This window comes from Gobio gobio, assembly GCF_949357685.1.
Source record: "Gobio gobio genome assembly, chromosome: 14".
In the NCBI taxonomy this organism is placed as follows: Eukaryota; Metazoa; Chordata; class Actinopteri; order Cypriniformes; family Gobionidae; genus Gobio; species Gobio gobio.
This window is the reverse complement of record NC_137107.1, coordinates 51,203,571-51,221,247: the sequence shown is the minus strand read 5'-3', so window position 1 is coordinate 51,221,247 and position 17,677 is coordinate 51,203,571. Positions and strand designations below refer to the sequence as shown.

The 17,677-nt window shown below is 41.8% G+C and overlaps 1 protein-coding gene across 1 annotated transcript in view; it reads right to left on the bottom strand.

Moving 5' to 3' along the window:
* The window catches only part of ric1 (RIC1 homolog, RAB6A GEF complex partner 1), a 96,403-nt gene that overhangs the window by 61,451 nt on the left and 17,275 nt on the right, over positions 1-17,677 (bottom strand). Inside the window, exon 2 of the mRNA XM_079835904.1 lies at positions 6,313-6,420. Within this exon, the coding sequence (XP_079692030.1) occupies positions 6,313-6,420 (108 nt within the window). The remainder of the gene's footprint in view (positions 1-6,312; positions 6,421-17,677) is intronic.

Genomic DNA, 17,677 nt, shown 5'->3' with positions numbered 1-17,677 from the left:
GCCCTGAGGCAGTTTCAGCTTTTCCATCCCCAACATATGAGACGCCTTAAGAAGTCTTCAATACCTTAAATGGTTCAAGCGTCATTTAACAAACCAGATCCATCGGGATTTAATTCACACACATGCTCCAGAACACACTGTACAGTTCACACACACACACACACACACACACACACACACACACACACACACACACACACACACACACACACACACACACACACACACACACACACACACACACACACACACACACACACACACACACACACACACACACACACACACACACACACACACACAGCCCCTGCCCCTAAACCTACCCATCACACACACACACACACACACACTGCCCCTGCCCCTAAACCTACCCATCACACACACACACACACACACACACACACACACACACACACACACACACACACACACACACACACACACACACACACACACACACACACACACACACACACACACACACACACACACACACACACACACACACACAGCCCCTGCCCCTAAACCTACCCATCACACACACACACACACACACTGCCCCTGCCCCTAAACCTACCCATCACACACACACACACACACACACACACACACACACACACACACACACACACACACACACACACACACACACACACACAGCCCCTAAACCTACCCATCACACACACACACACACACACACACACACAGCCCCTAAACCTACCCATCACACACACACACACACACACAGCCCCTAAACCTACCCATCACACACACACACACACACACACTGCCCCTAAACCTACCCATCACACACACACACACACACTGCCCCTAAACCTACCCATCACACACACACACACACACACACACACACACACACACACACACACACACACACACACACACACACACTGCCCCTGCCCCTAAACCTACCCATCTCACACACACACACACACACACACACACACACACACACACACTGCCCCTGCCCCTAAACCTACCCATCACACACACACACACACACACACACACACACACACACACACACTGCCCCTGCCCCTAAACCTACCCATCACACACACACACACACACACACACTGCCCCTGCCCCTAAACCTACCCATCACACACACACACACACACACACACACACACACACACACACACACACACTGCCCCTAAACCTACCCATCACACACACACACACACACACTGCCCCTAAACCTACCCATCACACACACACACACACACACACACTGCCCCTGCCCCTAAACCTACCCATCACACACACACACACTGCCCCTAAACCTACCCATCACACACACACACACACTGCCCCTAAACCTACCCATCACACACACACACACACACACTGCCCCTAAACCTACCCATCACACACACACACACACACACACACACTGCCCCTGCCCCTAAACCTACCCATAACACACACACACACACACACACACACTGCCCCTGCCCCTAAACCTACCCATCACACACACACACACACACACACACACTGCCCCTGCCCCTAAACCTACCCATCACACACACACACACACACACACACACACACACACACACACACACACACTGCCCCTAAACCTACCCATCACACACACACACACACACTGCCCCTAAACCTACCCATCACACACACACACACACACACACACACTGCCCCTAAACCTACCCATCACACACACACACACACACACACACACACACTGCCCCTAAACCTACCCATCACACACACACACACACACACACACACACACACACTGCCCCTGCCCCTAAACCTACCCATCACACACACACACACACACACACACACTGCCCCTAAACCTACCCATCAAACACACACACACACACACACACACACTGCCCCTAAACCTACCCATCACACACACACACACACACACTGCCCCTAAACCTACCCATCAAACACACACACACACACACACACACTGCCCCTAAACCTACCCATCACACACACACACACACACACACACACACACACACTGCCCCTAAACCTACCCATCACACACACACACAGACTGCCCCTGCCCCTAAACCTACCCATCACACACACACACACACACACACACACTGCCCCTAAACCTACCCATCAAACACACACACACACACACTGCCCCTGCCCCTAAACCTACCCGTCACACACACACACACACACACACACACTGACCCTGTCCCTAAACCTACCCATCACACACACACACACACACACACACACTGCCCCTGCCCCTAAACCTACCCATCACACACACACACACACTGCCCCTGCCCCTAAACCTACCCATCACACACACACACACACACACACACACACACACACACACACACACACACTGCCCCTAAACCTACCCATCACACACACACCACACACACACTGCCCCTAAACCTACCCATCACACACACACCACACACACACTGCCCCTAAACCTACCCATCACACACACACCACACACACACACACACACACACACACACACTGCCCCTAAACCTACCCATCACTCACTCACTCACTCACGCACACACACACACACACACACACACACACACACACACGCGTGTATTATTAGTCAATGCTCTGTATTGTGATGTGAAGAGACACATCGAGCTCTCCTCTGTCTGTCTGCATTAATAGAGCAGAATGACAGCAATTATGCCTCTAAACAAAAGAGAAACGCCAGTGTGTGTGTGTGTGTGTGTGTGTGTGTGTGTGTGTGTTCACTGTACGCCGCGCCTCCACAAGTGACCTAACCCTAACCCTAACCCTAACCCATCACACACACACACACACACACACACACACACTGCCCCTGCCCCTAAACCTACCCATCACACACACACACACACACACACACACACACACACACACACACACACACACACACACACACACACACACACAGCCCCTAAACCTACCCATCACACACACACACACACTGCCCCTAAACCTACCCATCACACACACACACACACACACACACACACACACACACACACACACACACACACACACACACACACACACTGCCCCTGCCCCTAAACCTACCCATCTCACACACACACACACACACACACACACACACACACACACTGCCCCTGCCCCTAAACCTACCCATCACACACACACACACACACACACACACACTGCCCCTGCCCCTAAACCTACCCATCACACACACACACACACACACACACACACTGCCCCTGCCCCTAAACCTACCCATCACACACACACACACACACACACACACACACACACACACACACTGCCCCTAAACCTACCCATCACACACACACACACACACTGCCCCTAAACCTACCCATCACACACACACACACACACACACACTGCCCCTGCCCCTAAACCTACCCATCACACACACACACACTGCCCCTAAACCTACCCATCACACACACACACACACTGCCCCTAAACCTACCCATCACACACACACACACTGCCCCTAAACCTACCCATCACACACACACACACACACACACACACACTGCCCCTAAACCTACCCATCACACACACACACACACACACACACACACACTGCCCCTAAACCTACCCATCACACACACACACACACACACACACACACTGCCCCTGCCCCTAAACCTACCCATCACACACACACACACACACACACACACACACTGCCCCTAAACCTACCCATCAAACACACACACACACACACACACTGCCCCTAAACCTACCCATCACACACACACACACACACACTGCCCCTAAACCTACCCATCAAACACACACACACACACACACACACTGCCCCTAAACCTACCCATCACACACACACACACACACACACACACACACACTGCCCCTAAACCTACCCATCACACACACACACAGACTGCCCCTGCCCCTAAACCTACCCATCACACACACACACACACACACACACACTGCCCCTAAACCTACCCATCAAACACACACACACACACACTGCCCCTGCCCCTAAACCTACCCGTCACACACACACACACACACACACACACTGACCCTGTCCCTAAACCTACCCATCACACACACACACACACACACACACACACACACACACACACTGCCCCTGCCCCTAAACCTACCCATCACACACACACACACACTGCCCCTGCCCCTAAACCTACCCATCACACACACACACACACACACACACACACACACACACACACACACACACACTGCCCCTAAACCTACCCATCACACACACACCACACACACACTGCCCCTAAACCTACCCATCACACACACACCACACACACACTGCCCCTAAACCTACCCATCACACACACACCACACACACACACACACACACACACACACTGCCCCTAAACCTTCCCATCACTCACTCACTCACTCACGCACGCACACGCGCGTGTACTATTAGTCAATGCTCTGTATTGTGATGTGAAGAGACACATCGAGCTCTCCTCTGTCTGTCTGCATTAATAGAGCAGAATGACAGCAATTATGCCTCTAAACAAAAGAGAAACGCCAGTGTGTGTGTGTGTGTGTGTGTGTGTGTGTGTGTTCACTGTACGCCGCGCCTCCACAAGTGACGGACGGACGCTCGACTGCACAAACTCACATTAACAGTCAAACAATCGCCTCCTCTGTGGAGGACATGATGAGCGCTGGAATGATTATGCCGCCTAACTTTTGGATCAGGCTTCATCCATGATGCCTTAAAATACTGCAGTGTGGGCGGCTCGCTAGGCTAGGCTGAGATTAGCCGCTTTCTACAGAAATGAACATACAGGGAATATTTTTGCTTGAAGAAACAAGATGATGAATCAAGCAACCTCCATATCCAAGACCTGCAAAACTACAGACTGTGTAAATCAACTCGGAGGATTTTCAGAAGGACTGGTTGTTTGAGGGACACGTTCAACACACGACTAAAGACACAAAACTACAATTTTCCATTTCAAAATGCGTTAAATCCACATAAATCACTATTAGGCAAAGACAGAGAAACAACACTGTGTCCAGAACCGTCCTTTCCTTCACAGCTTTCACACACAGATCTTAAAGCATGAGTTCACTTCAGAATGAACATTTCCTGATGATTTCCTCACCCCATCTCATCCAAGATGTTCGTGTCTGTCTTTCTTCAGTGGAAAAGAAATGACGTTTTTTGAGGAAAACATTCTAGGATTTTTCTGCACATAATGGACATAATTCTAGGGCTGTGCGATATTGAAGAAAAATGCGATATCCTTGTTAAATAATGCGATGCGATATTGCTTTAAGGGTATAAAATCTATTTCAATTATATAAAAACAAAAAATGTGTTTCACATTCTTTCTGGGAAAAGAAAGCATCGCTACAACTTCTGAAAGTGACCAGCAGTGTTTTAGCAAAAATGTATATAATAAATATATAATTTTGACATCAATGTAAACAAACAAAAAATGTAATGCCAATATTTAAATACCAAAAACTCTTTGACTTGGTAATATATGGTTATATCAACCTAAAACTTAACATCAAGAACATCCAGATAAACAAACACACCTGAACTAGGGGTGGACGATTATTTTTGTTTTCATTTATCTTTGTTATTAAAAATTAAAACTAAAAATTAGGGCTGTCAAAAGATTAATTGCGATTAATCGCATCCAAAATAAAAGTTTGTGTTTACATAATATATGTGTGTGTACTGTGTTAATTATTATTTATATATAAATACACACACAAGCATGTATATATTTAAGAAAAATATATTATTTTTATATATAAAACATTTATATTTATATATATTATAGATTATATAAATGTATATACAGGCAAATATTTCTTAAATATATACATGAATGTGTGTGTATTTATATATAAATAATAATTAAGTACACACACATATTATGTAAACACACTTTTATTTTGGATGCGATTAATCTTTTGACAGCTTAAAAAAATGTAATTTCTTTTGAACTGAAGAAAGACAGACGAACATCTTGGATGAGATGGGGTGAGGAAATCATCAGGAAATGTTCATTTTGAAGTGAACTCATGCTTTAATGCAGGAAGCGTTCGGCGCAGAACTCGCTTTTATAAACCACAGATATCAGATCAAACAGAGCCGACGTGAAGACACAAAACAATCAACATTCACCAAGATTTACTGTAGTGACGCCACATGGGATTGTGGGAGAAACGGTCATCATCATGTGTACATAAACAGGACTACATGTAAATCTACCTCACACACACACACACACACACACACACACACACACGTGTTTTACTCACCGCCACTGCGATCATGGAGTCGTCGGGTTTCCACTCCACCTGCTGGTAGAAGCCGAACTGGGCGGCCGCTTTCCCCGACTCAATATAACTGACGATCAACACGCTGGGCTGCGGACACACACACACACACACACACACACACACACACAGAGAGAGAGAGAGAGACAGAATTACAACACGTTCACTTCAGTCAATCATCACTCGTGTTGAGGAGGATCAGATGTCACCACAACATGAACCAAACACTTGGCAGAAACGACTGGCAACACAACCAGAATTAACCGTTCGCAAAGACCCGCCCCTTTAGTTACTGTTGCTATTAGGGATGCCACAATTCTCAATATAATATTGAACCGTTCGGTACGGCATTCACGGTTCAATTCGCGCCTGTGAATTGCGGTTTTTCGGTTTTGCATTTAATTAAGTATTTTTCTACTAATTCTATCATTTGCCTCCATCCCATTATACTGACCACGCGACATACATTCACATCAGGTTAGTGTTAGATTTATACTCACAGGACACTAGAGTTATTCACAATCACCAAAGTTCATTATTTGCATGCGTTTTAAAGCCTTGCCGGCGTGTGCGCGGTTTTAACATGAGCTTTTCAGAGCGCGCGCACTAAACGCCTGTCAAACACGTGATTACTGGACTAAGTAGTCGTCTTACTGCGTTAATACTGTCAAACACGAGATTACTGGACTAAGTAGTCTTACTGCGATAATACTGTCAAACACACACAAGGTTTACATAAACACAGTCGGTTATGTCTAAAGTGAAAGTAAAATAGCGTGTGTGTGTATATTAGATGCGCGCAGGTCTTACATTGACAACAGCGCAGCCTGAACACGCCGTCCTTAAAGGGACAGTTCACCTCTAAAATTATGTCATTATTTACTCACTCTAATATTGTTCCAAACCTGAATTCATTTCTCATTTTTGAGTGAACTATACATTTAATGTTAATACAACAAAAAAAGACAAAGAGAAAATCACTCACTGCTCTTGACTGAAGAACTAATACAGCAGCTTTAATAATAATCAGTGTATATTTTATAGTGACGTCTATGTAGTTTTATTTTTACATTTATTCATTCAATTTCATACTTAAATGCTGCTGTACAGCTCTGAGCTCCCAGTGTAAATCTTTATATATATTTATTTTATATTATACAACACACTAGGAATGTGTACAAGGGTTTTTTTAAGTAAAGTTTTAAGTTTAAGTAAGGTTTTTCAATTCTTTTAAGTAAAATAAAGAAAGAGTATTGCAATTAAAAAATAGTCTTTTTTCTCCTTAACCTCTTGCTGTTCCTGTCGCTTAAAATAGAATAGCAAAAAAATGTATGTGACAAGCCATCAGAACCGAACCGAACCGAAACCCGTGGTTAAAAACCGAGGTGTGTATTGAACCGTGGACTAACTGTATTGTTGCATCCCTAGTTGCTATGTCCGACAAGCCATTAAAAATACATCCCGGAGCAAAGAGGACACTGACAACACACCGACAGACAGGACAGAGCAAGTAACTTTTGATATTAAAATGTTATTATGTAATTAATGTGTTGAGATCGCTGCTCGTGAACCCATCATCTCTGAATCTAGTTCATTGATAAGCACAAAATAAACATGAATGAACAGTAAAATAAATGTTTTTCAACACACACCGTTTTTCCAAGTTCAAGTCCACCGACGTTAATCTAACTAACAAAATGGCAGATTCGGCGATGTGATTGGTCAGATCGCCTGTCAATCAAACTTGCGGCGAAGGGTGAATTAAAGGGATAGTTCACCCAAAAACAAAATGTTTATGTTAATCTGCTCACCCCCAGGGCATCAGAGATGTAGGTGTGTTTGTTTCTTCAGTAGAACACAAATGAAGATATTTATCTCCAGCTGTTGCAGTGTGATAGTCGTATAATGATGTCAATGGGGATATTTTAGAGTGTGAGAGCTATGAGAGTAAAAACACACAGACATACGAATCCTTATTAAACCCTGCGGCTCGTGGCGACACATTGATGTCTAAAGACACAAAAGCATCGCTTTCTGTGAGAAACCCAACAGTATTTATGTTATTTTTTTACCTCTTATCAGACGAATGTCATCTAGTATTCCCAGCGCCATAACTTCCGGCGAATAAGGTCAAAATACTGGCGTGATCATAGATATATATACGTAGATGCCTCATTCGACCAATCTGCGCAGGCACTAATGAGGAATCTATGTATATATATATATATATATGATTGCGCCGGTATTTTGACCTTATTCGGGCGGAAGTGATGGCGCGAGCTGATGCAGAGCCATAGAAAAAAATGAAATAAAATGTTTAAATATGGATTTTTTTCTTACACAAAGCATCGATTCGCTTCAGAAGGCCTTTATTAACACCCCAGAGCCGCGTGGAGCAGTTATATGACGGACAGATGCACTTTTTAATGGACTTCAAAAACAGAGCAACTATTACTGCTATTATAAAGCTTGGATTAGCCTGAACATTTTTAATATAACTTTAATTTTATTCGTCTGAAAGAAATAGAAGAATGTCACACACACCTCGGATGACTTGGGAGTGAGTAAATCATGGCCTAATTTTAATTTTTGGGTGAACTATCACTTTAAGCTACTACACGACTCACAAATGAAGCAAGATATATTAAGATTAGGGTTGCAAAGGGGTGGGAAATTTCCATGGGAAATTAATATGGGGAATTTTGGGAAATGTATATAAACTGTATCATATACAAACATAAATTTGATTTGGTCATAAGCAGACATGTTTAGGGTTTTCTTTTTTGCATACTGATATATTTCCCAAATTGATTCCTTCTTATTTAGTAAATGTAAAACACAATAAAGTTATGGATGTGTTATTTATTTCAGCGTCACATGATCCTTCAGAAATCATTCTAATATGAGGATTTATTATCAATGTTGGATGTTTTAGGAAACCTGTGATACTTATATCAGGATTCATTGATGGATAAAAAAAAGTCCAATTGAACAGCAATAACCTCCTGGGACCCAGAAAAAAAACTGTGTTTTGAATTTAGTATTTTTCCATGTCATTACATTAAAAAAAATTTAAAATTATATTTTATTCATATGTTATGACATGTCCTCTGTAGTTGACACCAGGACTAAATAAAATGACATGAAATTGCATGTATAGGCAAAAACATCTGTGTTGAACAAAGAGTTATGACCCTTACACGTTTTGTCTATCAAGATAATCTTTACAAATTAATCCAAAATGTATCCACTTATCCACTTTTTCATGAGAAATATTGCCCGTTCGTTTTTTCCAAAAATGTTAGAAACTAATTTTGTTTATGCGTGCCTCTCTAAGATTTATCTTTTGTTAATGTTTTTTTAAGACAATATGATTATCACTGTGATAACATTAAATGACATGAAACACAACCCAGTCTCTTTTTGTTAAATGCAAGTTTATGTATGATCAATAATACAAAGGTATAAGTAAAATATATATATAAGCTATACATTAAATAAAGCAAACAATTCAGTCAAACATTCAAAGTCAGTGCTAGTAGGCTAACTTACAACTGCAACGTACAGTTATAGCCTAAAAATATAAAGTAATGAAACTTATCTTTGCCCTCAGCCTAAACGATTTGCCAGGGAACAAATTATAGATCCATGAGACCAAAGATCGGCCGTTACAAGACGAATTATAGCTCGAGACGCCACAGAGACATCAGAGCCAGCGGCAGAAGAACTGGCTGAGGAAAGGCTGATCTCACCGGCTTTGACGAGCGCTGAGCGCCGCTGATCCACTGGAGCTCACAACTCCGACAACGGCAGATAAAATGTTCAAATTGGCACTCTTTATATAAATAAACCACTGATTTGAGCTTTAAACTACTACATTATCGACTGAAAAAGTCTTAAAACTACGTTTTGTCACACATTAACAGTAGATTTTAACACAAAAAGACGTGTAAACACAGCCCATGTCAGCCATTTCTCAACGAGACGAGCCGCTGGCGGAAGCCCCGCCCATGAGGCGAATTCACGTCTGTTGTGAAGTGAATGTCACGCGCGAATAAAGAGAGTAAACTCAAAATGTACAAGCGTCCAACTTTGCGGGAATAGCGTGATTTATTCACGCCACATAAGTTCTTCATAAGGCTGAAACGCGGGCTAGTGAGAGATTTCCTGTTTGTCACGATGACGTCTAAAGTCCCCGCCAAAGGATGTAGTCCCTTTTAGCAACTTGTTAGCAACCAGCGTTTTTAAGACACAAAGTTAAAAAAAAAAAATCACAAGCAGGTTTAACCAGGGCTTAAAAAACTGAAAAAAAATATAAATAGGTTCACTCCGAGCAGAATCGATATTTTAACGTTTCCGTTTTTGCGTTCCTCATTAAACATTACTGGTCCGAAAACGGTTTGATTTGAAAAAATAACGGTTAATAACGTTATTTTAATTTAGCCTATACTTTAAACAAATATGTATAAATAAAGACTTATTTTCACTCAATAATAATAGCCTATAACGCATGATAATTAAACTTGAATATTTATTTCATAACATTTTTAAAACCACAACAGAAATACATGCATTAATTACAAAGCATAAACAGCGGGACAAATATTGACCTGTTTTAATGGAGCAGAAAGTGGCCTGTATATGCCTATTCTTTTCAGAAGAGTGAGAACATTCTTTGTACATCACTTTTTTTTCAACACGACTTGTTTTAAAAATTGCATGAATAAAGAATAAATAAACTGGATAACCATTGCTCTTTTAATGCACCGTCAACTGCTAATTTCAAAGCAAACACTGCGCAACACTGCATCCCATAATCAAATTCAGTCAGCTAATAAAGCTTGATCATTTAATGCAATATAACATAGCATTTAATACGAAGCATCAGCCGTCTATATAGAAAACATTGAGCTGTATTGGCAATCTGAAAGACTATAGGAAAAATGTTTGATAGATGCTATAGCCTACTTGGATAGGCTTAAACGAAATCCACAAACTAGCCTAAATCAGACTATTTGAGCTTAAAGTCCGCACTGCTTATTTAAACGTACGAAAAGAATGTCCTCCAATACCTGCGCTTTCATTGATGACCTCAGCGGGGAAACAAATGTACTGAAGGCGTGTAAATGCGCGCTCATACTGACTTGCGTTACCGGTAGATTCACAGATGACATTTCACTCGCGCTTGATCCGTCAACGCCACATGCTGGACTACTCTGTTCATGATTGGGCACTGCCAAATTACAATATTAAAGAGAACGATAAAATAACGTTATTAACCGGTTAATGGTCATTTCAAATTAACGTTTCTGTTCAGAACGATTCAAATTGATTTTGATTTCGTTTTCGTTTTTGTTCCTCTTAAAATTCAGATCGTTTCCGGTTTTCGTTTTCGTTCCTTGAACCGGTTCAGAGCCCTGGTTTTAACTAATGTGTTTTATGTCATAGATCAAAACGTGAAAATATTTATAGGCTTTGTTAACCACAGACCTTATTTCAGGCGATTTAGCAAAAACTCATTCAAAAAACCCATAGACTTTAGGGCGAGGGAACCGGAAGGGCTAAAATGCAAACTCACTTCCGCGTTTTGGCCTACAAAGTCATAACTTCAGCACTCTATTTTGTTATACTGTTGTCTGAGGTCAACTTATGACGTTCGTATGGTTTTTACATTCAGAAACATCATAATGATTCAGTAATAGGGTTTTTTCTGCACTGGTTTTGAGGCTCTGATGTGGTTTTGATGTGGGGAATTGTTTTGAAAGCGTCTGGAGAAACAAAATGTCTTTATCAAACAAACACAAAGATTCATCTCTCATCCACCCGCGATTGACTGGAATGATATTTCGGTATCATTTCGCCCGATCATCAGTGGATATAACCGTGAACCGTACACACAGACACACGAACGCACACAAGAAAGGAATCTTATTTCACTATAGCCTGTCTGAAAAATACATGAAAAACGCCCGAGACGTTTGGCTTTGCGAGTCTGAGTCTGATCCCGAATGAACCAATAACAGCTTCTCCAGCCTGTGTAATCAATAGATATCAAACGATCTATAACAATGCAACACTAACACATATAAACACACGTTTTACTCACATCAGTGTGTGTTGCAGCGTTCCTGTCGGATCCAATATAGAAGGCACAGCATTGTGCTTTAATCTCAATATGTCTGCAAATCCAGTCTCAACCGATGTCTTGTTTACAAACGAATCCGCGGTTAAATGAAGCGAACAAACGTAATGTCTGTTTATTGCCTTGTAGCTCGACCCGTTTATCTCCTCGAGTCGGTGGGCGGGGCTACAGAAGCAGGCGCACATATTCATTTGTTGAGGCGGCGTTTCTGCGTCCTATGACATCAGTGGTCGACGTATTCTGAGATCTCTCGTTTTCTGGGCCTGGTGTCAATAAAAGCTTTTCTTTGACTAACAAGGACGTTTTCAGCTCTGAAACTTACAGGATATTCTTATATCACGATTAACTTTGATATATCAAAGGCTCAAAGGAAAGTTGATTTCTCAATTCATCATCCCTTTAATGTGTTCTTAGTGAGTGAGTAATAATTGGCAACATTTTTATAATAATACACTCTAAAAAAAAAAAGGCTCGTAATCATACACTCTTAAAAAAAAAAAGGTTCTATATTGCACCAAAAATGGTTCTTGGCTCGTAATCATAGGGGAACCTTTTTTAGTGCTATAGCACCAATTTTGGTGCTTCAGTGGTTCTTCAGCGGTTCTTCAGAGGTTCTTCAGCGGTTCTTCAGAGGTTCTTCACCGGTTCTTTGACTAAGGTGCTATATAGCACCTCTGAAGAACCGCTGAAGAACCACTGAAGCACCAAAATTGGTGCTATATAGCACTAAAAAAGGTTCCCCTATGATTACGAGCCTTTTTTTTTAGAGTGTAGGGGAACCTTTTTTAGTGCTATATAGCACCAATTTTGGTGCTTCAGTGGTTCTTCAGCGGTTCTTCAGAGGTGCTATATAGCACCTTAGTCAAAGAACCGGTGAAGAACCTCTGAAGAACCACTGAAGAACCTCTGAAGAACCGCTGAAGAACCGCTGAAGAACCTCTGAAGAACCTCTGAAGAACCTCTGAAGAACCACTGAAGAACCGCTGAAGAACCGCTGAAGAACCTCTGAAGAACCGCTGAAGAACCGCTGAAGAACCGCTGAAGAACCGCTGAAGAACCACTGAAGAACCACTGAAGAACCACTGAAGAACCGCTGAAGAACCACTGAAGAACCACTGAAGAACCTCTGAAGAACCGCTGAAGAACCGCTGAAGAACCTCTGTAGAACCTCTGAAGAACCGCTGAAGAACCACTGAAGAACCGCTGAAGAACCGCTGAAGAACCACTGAAGAACCGCTGAAGAACCACTGAAGAACCTCTGAAGAACCGCTGAAGAACCACTGAAGAACCGCTGAAGAACCGCTGAAGAACCGCTGAAGAACCACTGAAGAACCGCTGAAGAACCTCTGAAGAACCACTGAAGAACCGCTGAAGAACCTCTGAAGAACCACTGAAGAACCGCTGAAGAACCACTGAAGAACCTCTGAAGAACCGCTGAAGAACCACTGAAGAACCGCTGAAGAACCACTGAAGAACCGCTGAAGAACCGCTGAAGAACCTCTGAAGAACCGCTGAAGAACCGCTGAAGAACCGCTGAAGAACCGCTGAAGAACCGCTGAAGAACCACTGAAGAACCACTGAAGAACCACTGAAGAACCGCTGAAGAACCACTGAAGAACCACTGAAGAACCTCTGAAGAACCGCTGAAGAACCTCTGAAGAACCACTGAAGAACCACTGAAGAACCGCTGAAGAACCACTGAAGAACCTCTGAAGAACCGCTGAAGAACCACTGAAGAACCGCTGAAGAACCGCTGAAGAACCGCTGAAGAACCACTGAAGAACCGCTGAAGAACCACTGAAGAACCTCTGAAGAACCGCTGAAGAACCGCTGAAGAACCGCTGAAGAACCGCTGAAGAACCACTGAAGAACCTCTGAAGAACCACTGAAGAACCTCTGAAGAACCGCTGAAGAACCACTGAAGAACCGCTGAAGAACCGCTGAAGAACCGCTGAAGAACCGCTGAAGAACCGCTGAAGAACCTCTGAAGAACCACTGAAGAACCTCTGAAGAACCGCTGAAGAACCACTGAAGCACCAAAATTGGTGCTATATAGCACTAAAAAAGGTTCCCCTATGATTACGAGCCAAGAACCATTTTTGGTGCCATATAGAACCTTTTTTTTTTTTAGAGTGTATCTAATGTTTCATAGAATTATTGATATGTAATTTCTTTCCCTATTCACTTGTTGTGTCTCCAGAATGCCGGATAAACATGTTTTATGGCGTCCACTAAAGTACACATTTATGAAATCAATGCCCTTTTTTGTAACAGAAAGTCATATTTTGATTAGAAACCCCACAACGTTTTCTGAGACGTTGATTTATAACAAACCATTTGAAAATTAATAGTGCTAAACATTAATGTTAGCCGTTTTTAAAGACCAAGGAGAAGTTGTTGTATCATGTGGTATCTCTGCGAAGCCCCGAATGTGCTCTTTACAGGACATTCAGACTTAAAACGGTGACTTGTTATGATGTCAGACAAATTCACTACAATAATGTGCACTACAGTGGACAAAAGTCTATTCGTGGGTCCCACTCTTTTTCTAAATACCACTTTTTTTTAAATCTCACACATTCTTGCTGAATAAAAGTATTAATTTCTTTCAAGAAAAAATATTGAACGGTAGTAAAAAAAAAAATCGTAATTGTCGAATAATCCCTTGAAATTGTAATTGCGATTATTAATTACGATTATCACCATTGAGTGATGTTTTGATGGCTTCATGCCACTGTCTGAAGCAACTGCCTGCATTGCATAAAAATAAAAAAACAACCCTTCCTGAAAAACTTGTATTGCTTTTCTAGCCTTGTCAAAATATGCACAATAATAGTGGCTTTCGCACCGGGTAGTTCTAGGAAATACACATCAGGGCGGTTCCCAGAGAGAACTAAATGTTCCCCTAGGGTCATTTTCCTGATTGCATTCGCACCGCCAGTAGCTCTGAAACTATTATACAAAGAAAGTAGACATAATATAAAAGCGTTTGCCGTGTGGTTGACGTCCAATGTCATTAGCGGAGCAGTCATTGGTCCCCTCAAAGTTGCATTGGATTTTCTCCTTAGCATAACGTTTGAGAGGTCCATCTATCTAAGCCAATCACGCTTCTCTTTTTGACGAGTCTGGCTTTGGCGATTGCCCGACTGCATTGTGCCAAGTGTAAAGTTTGGTGGAGGGGGGGATTATGGGGTGGGGTTGTTTTTCAGGGGTTAGTTCCAGTGAAAGGAATTTTTAATGCGTCACCAAGACATTTTGGACAATTTCATGCTCCCAACTTTGTGGGACCAGTTTGGGGACGGACCCTTCCTGTCCCATAAAGACGCTTTTTGATAATGGCGGGTGCTGGTGTCATCGAATCGAGAAAAAACAAAGGGTTTAATGCCGTGTGTGTTCATGTCTTTATTAGAGATGCACCGATTGATCGTTTTTTTACTGTGAGCGAAGACGACACTAATTATGCCACTTGTAAAACTTGTAAGGTCAAAATAAACCGCGGGGAACCACTAGGAAAGCGCACACCATGACAAACCCAATTAGACACTTAAAACCATAGATATGTATACGTAGATGCCTCATTCGACCTCTCCAGGCACGTCGACGCGCCGCCATTTTAGAACGGTCAACACTTCAGATGCTGTCAATCATCACTCGCATAAAAAACAACAGCCTCTGTAAAGCCCAGCGCGATTTACATTCCCGAAGAAGAACACAAACACAAAATCACAGGTGACAATGTTTATGTTTTCATATTTTAAATAAATGTATAATAATTTGAGTAAAAATGGTTTAAAATTGTGATATTGATAATTTTATGACGTTTATTTTAGGATGATTACTTAAAACATGGGTTGAATAAATAGGCTATATTGATGTTTATTAAACACATTACTAGCTAAGTTATTACTTTTTTTATAATTTATTTACTTTGATGGCTGACTGGTTGATGGTTTATGATTTCTTTCCAATGAACGTGTTTATAATGAGTTCAGTGCGTTCATTAAAAGCTGAGCAATGTGTCTGTAGGGTTCTCAATATTAATGACCAATATTTTAACCAATATTTTTTTAGAATATGCAGAATTATCTACCATTAATGATGAACGAAATCCTAACAGTCTATTGCTGTCATTGCAGTCTATTGATGTATAGATATTAATTTCATACAAGCGTGTGTATAACTACGGTTGCAGACGCACAGGCAACATTTGAATATTCACAAAGTGCGTTCACGCTTTAACCGTTCGAAAATGGCGGACGGCTAACGTATAGCGGCCCATAGAAACAGTCGCTAATGGGGCATCTATGTATACATATCTATGCTTTAAACTCCATCCCCTCGCGGAACTGCCCAGTTTGAAGAGGTTAGTAAAGGTGAAACGGCTAAAGTTGGCCAGAGCTCAGAGCCAGCCACAGGTCTGCCGCCTCTCCGATCTTTCCTCGATATATACAGCGAAAACACCAAAGCAATTACAGAGAAATTATGGACTGGATGACCAGCTGAACGCATAAACCGTCACTTCATGAGAATTTACCGTTTCATTTGAGAAAACTGTCCTATCATGAACACAGACACTCAAAGGTCTTCACGGCAACCCGTCAAAATAAAAGTTCGGTTTAAAAAAAATTTAATTGACAGAATATATTGGGCTACAGTTGTAGAGTAGATTTAGGCTCGTCTCTATGTAATAATACGTCTCTACCAGAGTTGGGGAAAGTTACTTTGAAAAGTAATGCATTACAATATTGCGTTACTACCTTAAAAAGTAACTAATTGAGTTACTTAGTTACTTTTTAAGAAAAGTAATGCGTTACGTTACTTTTGCGTTACTTTTTCTCACCTGGGCTGGGCTTGTTATTTATTTATATTTATTTTTTTATTACAAAAAAAAGTTATATTTTTGTGCAACTGTAAAGACCTCTTCATACCAAAATTAAAATAATAAGTAAAACTGCAGATTCCCTCATGAACACTAGAGGGCGCAGCTCTGGATAATGGAGAAGAGGACGCAGGAGGAAAAAGTTTGACCAATAAAAACAAAAAATCTAGTAATTTTCATCATCAAAGGTCAGCAGCAGACATTGGTCAATTAAATATAAAGGTAGATTATGCATAAAAATAGTTGTTTTATTTAACATTTAATTATTGGAGGTTTGTATAGTTCTCTGATTCTGCATTTGACTGATTTTCTTCATTTTGAGGAGG